The sequence below is a fragment of the Chrysochloris asiatica genome, unplaced genomic scaffold, assembly GCF_000296735.1.
Source record: "Chrysochloris asiatica unplaced genomic scaffold, ChrAsi1.0 scaffold00137, whole genome shotgun sequence".
NCBI lineage: Eukaryota > Metazoa > Chordata > Mammalia > Afrosoricida > Chrysochloridae > Chrysochloris > Chrysochloris asiatica.
This window is the reverse complement of record NW_006408655.1, coordinates 5,774,463-5,784,376: the sequence shown is the minus strand read 5'-3', so window position 1 is coordinate 5,784,376 and position 9,914 is coordinate 5,774,463. Positions and strand designations below refer to the sequence as shown.

General features: G+C 39.2%; 1 protein-coding gene across 1 annotated transcript in view; it reads left to right on the top strand.

Annotated features, from left to right (window-relative positions):
* Positions 1–9,914, top strand: part of NEBL (nebulette) — a 598,576-nt gene that overhangs the window by 176,153 nt on the left and 412,509 nt on the right. Inside the window, exon 3 of the mRNA XM_006869894.1 lies at positions 3,439–3,523. Coding sequence (XP_006869956.1) covers positions 3,439–3,523 — 85 coding nt within the window. The remainder of the gene's footprint in view (positions 1–3,438; positions 3,524–9,914) is intronic.

The following is a 9,914-nucleotide window of genomic DNA, read 5'->3' as shown; positions in this document are numbered from 1 at the left end:
GGTCACTATAAGTTGGAACTGAATTGACAGCACACCACCACCACCACCATGAGCTAGATATTGTTGGGTACTGGGGCTGTAAGTAGAAATGTACTCTGACAAGAGGCAGGACAGGCCTGTTCTTGCTGCCACAGAAGTTGTATTGTACTGTGAGACAGAGACACAATCAATGGGAAAATACAGTGGAGTACAATAAGTATTATAACAAGAAAAAGATAGTATGTTCCTAACCTAACTTTGGGCAACCAGGGAAGGCTGTATGGGGAAAATGACATCTAAGGCAAGACTTGGGGTGGGTGATGATGAGTATTCCAGACAAGGGGAACGGTATGTTGGGAAGATGTGGGAAATAGAAGGGTGCATTCAAGGAACTGAAATGATCCTTGGTGGTCAGTGCATGGGTGTGAGAAAGAAGGCTGCACCAGGCTGATTATGTGGGGCCTTTGTATGGTAAGAAGTTGACCTTTATGAACATTGGACCACACAATTGGTTTGAACCACAAGGTTGGTGGTTCAGACTCAACAACCTCTCTTTGGAAACCCTATACAGGGTCGCTGTGAGTCAGAAATGACTCGACAGCATATAGCAACAACAACAGCATTGAAGATTTGACTCAGAAGAGTAATGTGATCAGATTTGTGCTTTAGAAAGCTTTCTTTGGTAATTTGAATTGGGCGGGCCAGGCTGGTGAGCACTGTAGTTAAGTAAAAAATCAATCTGGCTTATACTAAAAAAAAAAAAATTGCAGTGGAATAATATACATATGTTTTAAACATAAAATCAATAGACTTGGTGATTGATTGATTGAATATTAGGGAGATAAGGGCTTCCAGTTTTCTGACTAAGGAAAATGGGTGATGCCACCAACAATGAAAAATAACCAAGAGAGGGACTTGTTTTGCAGGAGGGGTGATAAGTTCAGACAGATTGAGTCTGGGGTAGATTTGAAATGTCCAAGTAAAATGCCATTGGATCTAGAATTTAAGAGAGGAAGCTGGGCTTGAGATACAGATTTTGGAGTTAATCCACTGTTTTAGAGTTCTCTTGTTGTTGTTAAGTGCTGTTGAGTGGTTCCGACTCATCGTGGCTCTGTATAAGGTTTCAGATATAACAGAATCAGAATATCTGTCTCTGCCTCTTTTTATTTAGAAATTGATTTAGTTATGGAAGTGGTCCAAATGACTGTGTGGTCTGGTGAGTTCAAAATCTGTAAGTCAGGCGATAGACTGGAGACTTCTGCAGACTTGGGGTGCAAATTCCAAAAGTTACGTGATGGGAAGAGTACAGAGTAAAGTCTGGCTAAAAATATGTATTTATAGTCTGGAGGTAAAATACATCCTAGGGAATTCCTTTGCAACTGATTGATTACATTACATTACATAATTACACTACAAGTTACATTCGATTACATTATGGAGAGCAACTAGACTAGTGTTTGACTAAACAACTGAAAGGCATAGCCTAGTCAAGATGAAGTATAATATTAACTATGACATCTGCATCTAAATAGAGGGCTCTCAAAGTTAGAGTGAATGAGATCACCCAGGTAATGATGTGGTGCCAGAAGAGGAGAAAATGGATGATAAAATGCCATAAGGGGGTGAGCAAACAGAATTCCCCCAAGGAGACAGAGTAGAGCATTCAGAAACAGAGATTGCAAGCCAGAATCATGTAGTGACATGGAGACCAAGGACAGTTCTAGAAGGAGGAGACATCATTTAGAAGAGCACTAATAGATGTCTGTTAGCTGTTCAATAGGAAGTCATTGTGACTTTAATAAGAGAAATTTCTGGAGACAGAACCTAGAAGCCAGAATGCATAGAGTTGAGAATAAAGTTGAAAGGAAATGAATAGGAACGCTGAGTTTAGGTCCCTTTTTAAAGGAAGTTTGGTTGAAGGTTGGGATAGAGATGGTAGAGTGGTATTTGGAATGGAGGGAAAATTATGACAGGTAGGATCCATGAGTATGCTTGAGTGCGGTTAAGATGCTGCTAATATAATAAATAGAAGAAATCCTAGGTTGCATTTTTGGGAGATAGTGGATATAAGAATGGAAGAGGTGCTGACCTGGAAAGAAGAGAGAAAAGAGGAAGAGCTGGTTGGTTCAAAGTAAGGTGAGACCTGAGGTCTCCTGAGCCTATGGACAAGGACATAGCCATGGAGAGCTAATGCTGAGAGTGGAGTGTCCAGCTGATATGAAGTGAGGGGAGATGCACAAGAATGCCTAAACTTACAGATAGTACCCATTTGACCTAGCTTTGATGGCTTGATGATCACAACTGTACTAAAAGAAAATAAAAACATTTGATAAAGGAAACAAGTGTATATTGCTACAATTTGATGAACTTGAAGTATACTTGTGGATGTTGTTGTTGTTGTTATGTGCTGTGGAGTCGGTTCTGACTCATAACTACCCTGTAACAGGGCTTTCAAGGCTATAATTCTTTATGGGAGCAGAAAGCTTCATCTTTTCCTTGTGGAACAGCTGGTAGTTTCAATTTGCTGACCTTGCGGTTCACAGCCCGATTCGTTACCACTACACTACCAGAGCTCCTTATGGAGGTAGTATCTCAAAATACCAGCTAAGAGGGAAAAAGTCTTTATCCCATTCCCTCTTTACACAGGGTTGGTAGGGACTGGCAACTTAGACATTGGCTACTTAAAATGGAGGGGGGGGGTAGCAATAAAGGCATGAAGTGACTGGCTTACAAGTTTTCAAGAGGGTGGTTAGTTTCAGAGTGTATGGGGGAAGTAGAATCCCCACTGAAGTTTTCATCTTGTCTAGATGGGTCTCGTGAAAGAGGTTGGGATAAGATTCTTATGATTCAATAGTGAGTAATTGTTATGAATAATTGCAATAGGCACATCTGTAAAGGTAGAAGTTCTAGGACCATCAAAGAAGAGGAGCATGAGTGGAATGTGGGACCCTATCCAGAGAAGCAGTGACATCAGAGATGCAGGCAGGAATGATGACTCTAGACTCTTGGAAAGATAAAGCCTGTGTACTGGTGGCCAGGAAGCTGGCTTGCACAATGTGCCATTGGTTTGTTGAAAATGATCGTACGTTTCTGAGTGTTTCAGTGTACATGCCCCACCCCTGCCAAAAACAAAATAAAGTAAAACAGAGGGCATAGACACAAATACCGTTGAATGATGATGCACAGAAGAGATTGTAATCATTGCAATGAAACAATTAGTGTAAATGCAATGCTCGCCCATGTAAAACTATCACTCAATTCACAATAAAAACTTAAAGAAAATAAAAGAATGGAGGAGGGTACAGAATCCAGAATGAAGAGGAAGAGATGACCTTAGCCAAGAGAAGAGACATCTCTTCCATTGTGACAAATGGGAAAGATAAAATGATGGATATTAAAATTATATAATAATATTGTAAAAATATTTAAAGTTTGTTCTTTTAAAAAATTTCTCCACAGACACTACCCAAAGCAGTCTTTCACTACAGTGGCAGATACACCTGAAAATCTCCGCCTGAAGCAGCAAAGTGAATTACAGAGTCAGGTATGTCTACCAGGTCTATTTTGTTACATTGACACTAAATATTATGCAAAAGGACACTATTCTTAAGATTTTGTCAGCATGCTGTTAATACCGAGCCACCAACCAGTGTGGAGACTGAAAGCAGGCCTGGATGGGAATTCTGGACAAAAGTGTTGAAAGCCAGAAAACAAGTTGCTGTCGAGTCGATTCCAACTCATGGTGATCCCGTGTGTGCCAGAATTGAAATCTGCTTCATAGGGTTTTCAATGACTGAATTTTTTAGAAGTAGATCTGCATTATTCTTGGTCTTGAATCATCCTGATATTTTTGGTTCTGTTATTCAAGTGGGACTAGGGCAAGTAAATGAGTTCTGGTCAGAGTAAGTGTTTCCTAACAATATTGATTTATTTGGTCTTAAATGTTTAAAAACATTTTATAAATAGCTTTTCCACACTGCATATGTAGGGAAATCAGGAGGTGTTAACTTGATCTGGTTGCAGTGTATGTGGGGTTAACACCCTGTCTGTCTATCTCACACCAGTGACTAACTTTGTTTTCATCCTGTCACTTTATTCATTTTTTTTTCATATGTCATGTTGACAGCATGAACAAAGATTAGAACACCACAGTTGGCTCCCAGTCAACCATTTTGGATAGAAACTTGCCTTCAATATGGTAAAACACATTGGTTAAGATGAGGTTTTTGAATGGCAGTGTTTTTCACAGGGACACTTGATCTCTTCTTAGGAAACACTGAGTGCCCGCTTTCTGAGAAATAATCTTGCCTGCAGTTTTGGGTGCTGTGAAATAGGAAGACACTGAACTACTAAATTGCAGTCTCTTTGTCAACAGCCTAGTTGGCAGTGGGAAGAGGAAAGACTGGACTGTAGTTACCCCTTCTACTTTTCCTTGATTATGACCTTGGGCCAGCGACTCTTACCCTTTATGTTTATGTAGAGATTCACAGCATGCTTCTCTTAAATGTGATTGCAAATACCAATGGGATTATTAGGTATGGAAGTATTTTGAAAAGTTAAAAATATTATGTGACTGTGGAGGCTTATTATTATTATGGTCCCTAGAAATCTTTGATGTGAAAACGGGTGAAAAGCAGAACTTGTGTCTAGGTCTTTGAACTAGCTCTTTGAAAAAGGAGTTGTCTAGCTCTTTGAAAAAGTCAGTCTGTAGCTCTTATTTTTTGTAAATTTGATCATTTAGTTGTTTTTGAAGAGAATATTCACAACAAATCTTATACTAGTTCAACACTTTTATGTACAATTTAGTGACATTGGTGACATTCTTTGAGCTGTGCAACCAATCTTATCCTTCTTTTCTGAGTTGCTTCTCTCACATTAACATAAATTCATTGATCCCTACCTAATCTTTTGAGTTTCTGTTTTTAATTTAATTCCATGAAGATTTAAAAAAAAAAACTTTTTATTGTGAATTGAGTCAAAGTTTACAGAACAGATCATCAGTTTTACAATGAACAAATCATATACTTTGCTTCATTGTAGGGTTCCAATCCCATCCATGCACCAACAGCCAACAGCATTTACCTCTGTTTACTCCAACCACTGTGTTCCTTCCTGCATCTCCCACCACCCCCATCTTTCCTCTGCCAACCTTCCTTTAGTTGTATATTGTCTGCCCTGTCACCCATGTCAACATGTGTGTACACTTTAGTGCACGTATCATTTCCTCCTCCCTCTAAACCATCATAGATTATTATATCAATCTTTTAAAACAATTTTTTTTTTTAATGAAGAGTGTTCTTAAATGAGTGAAACTCATGTTCTGTTTTAAGATGACTTCAGGGAATATTTTTGGTTTAAGGTTGAAAGATGATCTCACAGAAATAGTTTCATGGGTTCATCTATCTCCCATGACTCCAGATAGTCTAGAGTCCATGAGAATTTGAAATTCTGTTTTGAATTTTTCTTCTTTAATCAGAAATCTTCGGTGTAATTTTTAATCAAAATGTTCAGTAATGGTAGTTGGACATGATTCTGTTCTTCTGGTCTCATGGCAAAGGAAGTATTTGTCCATAGAAGCAATTAGCTACACATTGCATATCCTGTTTTTATTCCTATGTTGCTCCAGATGAATAGAGAAGCCTTGATGGCCACTTGCAAGCTTTTAAGACCACAGGCACTATACAACGAACTAGGAGGGTAGAAGAGAAGCACTGAACATATTATTAAGCCACTTAACTGAGATGTCCAATTAAACTATGACCCTAAATCTCCAAATCAAGGAACCAAATCCTAGGAGGTGTTTGGTTGCACATAAGCAGCCTCAACCACTACACATTGTTGTTGTAAATATATCTGTCACACAACTTTTGCCAATTCAACTTTTCATAGGTGTACAGTTTATTGACAACAGTTACGTTAATCAGCCATGCAACTCTACCTTTAATCAATGCATTTTTCTTAGCACCTTTAACCCTCCTTTTACTCCTTGTAGTTCTTCTTAATAAGAGGAGTCAGCTCTCAGTTGCAAAGGATCTAATTATTTCCTTGTCAGTTTCTCAGACACAGAAGAGAGGGTTCCCTGCACCCTCTTTTCGAGACATTCAAGGTTGTTTCTCAGTCCATTTAATTCAAAGAAAATATAAGTCAATATAGAATTCACTGTTGGTTAAGAATGCTGTGAAGACTTGGCTGGGAGTTATTTTTTGGTTTATGTGAAATACTAATTTTTGTGTGCTGAGCCATTACTTAAGAAAATTGAATACTGGCCAAAGAATGGCCAGCAAGAACACCCCTGCTTACTCACACTGCAGAGGGTGCCAGGACTTGGCTCCAGTCTGTGCAGATCCAATATGCCTTTCTTCTCATCAAGTTAGAATTAATTAGGTAATTCCAGAGAAGTACTTTAAGCACGTTGGAAAGTAGAACTAAATCAAGCAATCAAATACTTGTTTCCTGCCTATTCCGTGCCCTGATGCTATGCAGAATTATTTATAATTAGTTAATTCTCTCTTCACAGAGCTTAGAGGGTGTCTGAAGAAACAGGACTAACACACATGTTGTGTGAGTAGGTTTAATGTACAATAAGGATTTGAAAAGGGAGGGAACAGGATTGGTTGGGTTGTTGTTAGTGCTTCATGCTGGAGGTGGGATTTGATAGGAGCCTTGAAGGTTGAGAAAGAATCTAATATAAATCTCACAGATGTAAATAAAGATCCTTTAGAAGGCACAATGGTCACTTTGGGTTCATTTGGTGGTTATAGGTGTCTTCAGCTCAGCCTAGACATAAGAATTTATTATTTTCTTATGGTGTGTATGCCTCTGAAAAAGCAAAGAACAAAGATTACAGATGCATGAAAGGATGATTTTATTTACCTCTTGTAACAAATGGCAATTTTCAGAGAGCGGCATATATAAATAATCATAGGATAGTGGCTCCATTGCAAATAGAAGTATGCACAAAATGTTACAGGTTACCTAGGAGTGGTTACCACATGACACTTTGTATATACCTCTATTAGCACTGGACCCACCATCCTGTGATGATTTGTGCACAAAGTGTTACAGGGTCACCTAGGATAGATACCACTGCTCTCTCTTAGTTTGTGGTACTGTGGTGGTTTATATGTTGCTGTGATGCTTGAAGCTATGCCAGCAGTGTCACCCATGATGGGCAGGTTTCAGCTGAACGTCTAGACTACGACAGACTAGGAAGGAGAGGCAGACTACTTCTGAATGTTTAGTCACTGAAAACCAGTGAAACATTGCCAGATAAAGTGCTGGAAGATGAAGCCCCCAGTTTGGAAGACACGCAAAATACAACTGGGGAAGAATTGTCTCATCAAAGTAGAGTTGCTGATGGGGCACAAATCAAAATGAGGAGAAATAGCTGCAAACACCCAGTAATAATTGGAACATGAAATGTTTGAAGTCTGAATCCAGGAAAGTTGGTGTGGTGCTGTGGGTTAATGCGCCGGACTGAAAAGTTGGTTTGAACTGCAAGGTTGGTTTGAATTGTACCAGCTGCTCCTCAGAAAATCTATACAGGGTCACTATGGATTGGAACCAACTTGACAGCATTTAACACCAACAACAATAACATGAACAATGAAATGGAATGCATAAGGATCAATATTTTCAGCATTAGTGAGCTGCAATAGACTGATATTGGCCATTTTGAATCTGACTGACTATGTTGGGAACAACAAATTCAGGAGGAATGGTATCACATTCATCATCCAAAAGAACATTTCAAGATCTGCCTTGAAGTACACTATCCAGTGTGATAGGATAATATCCATACACCTGCAAGGAAGACCAGGTAATACCACTATTACTCAAATTTATGCACCAACTACTATAGCCACTGATAATGAAAATGAAGAATTCTATCTCCTTCTTCAGTCTAAATTGATCAAACATGTAATCATGATGTATTGATAATTACAGGTGATTACAATGAGAAGGTTGGAAAAAAAGAGCTGTAGGGTCTCAGTAGTTAGAAAATAAGGCCTTGGTGATAGAAATGATGTTGGAAGTTCCATGATAGAATGTTTCAAGATCAATGACTTGTTCATTGCAGATACCCTATGGAGTCCAGTTGTGGTGCTGTGGGTTAATACGCTAGACTGCAAGGTCAGTTTGAACCACAAAGTCAGTGGTTCACTTACCAGCCACTGCTTGGAAATCCTATGCAGGGTTACTTTGAGTCAGAACCAACTCGATGGCACTTAACAACAACAACAATATAAAAGGAAACTACACACATGGATGCTAAAACCAATGAAAGAAATGAGGAGGTAAAAGAGCTGAACAGAAAATCTTACAGGGCAGCTGGAGAAGACAAAGTCAAGTATGATAATGAAATGTGCAAAGACCTGAAATTAGAAAATCCAAAGGGAAGAACACGCTCAGCACTTATCAAGCTGAAAGAACTGAATAAAAAATTCAAGCCTCAACTTGCAATATTGAAGGATTCTATGGGTGTAATAAAAAAGGTCTCGTGCAGCAGAATTGCCTAATAACAATACGTCATTTGATTTCTTGACTGCTGCTTCCATGAGTGTTGATAGTTAATTCATGAAGTCAAGCCATGATATTTTCAATAACCTCATATGCATATGAAAGCTGGACAGTGAATAAGGAAGACCATAGAAGAATTGATGATGCTTTTGAGTTATATGGTGTTGGAGGAGAATATTGAAAGTGCCATGGGCTGCCAAAAGAACCAACAAGTTGGTATTGGAAGAAGTGCAGCCAGAGTGCTCCTTAAAGGCCAAGATGGCCAAACTTCGTCTGTCATACTTCAGACATACTGTCAGGAGGGACCAGTTGCTGGAGAAGGATATCTTATTTGGTTAGGTGGAGGGTGAGAAAAAAAAGGAAGACCCCCAGTGAGGTGGATTGGCCAAGTGGCAGCATCAGTGGGCTCAAGCTTGGCAAGAATAATGAGGTTGGCCCAGAATCAGGCAGTGTTTTGTTCTGCTGTGCATAAGGTCGCTATGAGTTGGTACCGACTCGATGGCACCTAACAACAACATGGGTGAAATATTGAATGATGCAGAAATCATCAAAAGAAGATGGAAGGTGTACTCAGAGTCACTGTACCAAAAAGAAATGGTTGATGTTCAACCTTTTTAAGAGGTGTAGCATATGATCAAGATGATGCTACTGAAGGAAGAAGTTTGAACTGCACTGAAAGCACTGGCAAAACACAAGGCTCTAGGAATTGATAAAATATAAATTGAAATCTTTTAACAAACTGATAAAGCACTGAAGGCTCTCATTTAAGAAATTTGGATAAAACCTAACTGTGCAACTAATTGGAAGAGATCCATATTTGTGCCCATTCCAAAAAGAAGTGACCCAATGGAATGTCTACCACTCGTCTGTCAGTTTGTCGTACTGTGGTGGCTTGTGAGTTGCTGTGATTCTGAAAGCTATGCCACCGGTATTAAGTACCAGCAGGGTCACCCATGGTGGATAGGTTTCAGATAAGCTTCCAGGTGAAGATAGACTAGGAAGAAGGCATGGCGAACTACTTCCTAATAATTAGTCACTGAAAACCTTATGAATTGCAGAGAAACACTGTCAGATATAGTCCTGGAAAATGAGCCCTTCTGGTTGGAAGGCACTCAAAATGCGACTAGGGAAGAGCTGTCACCTCAAAATAGAGTTGACCGTGATGACATGAATGGAGCAAAGCGCAGGGGAGAAAAACCTGCAGGACCTTCATTTGCTGATGGGGCAAAACTCAAAATGAAGAGAAACAGCTGTAAACTTCCATTGAAAGTCAGAACATATAGAATGTTCAAGGTATGAATCTGGGAAAATTGAAAGTTGTCAAAAATGAAATGGAATGCATAAACATCGCTATCTTAGGTATTAGTGAGCTGAAATGGACTGGTACTGGCCATTTTGATTCTGATGACCACATG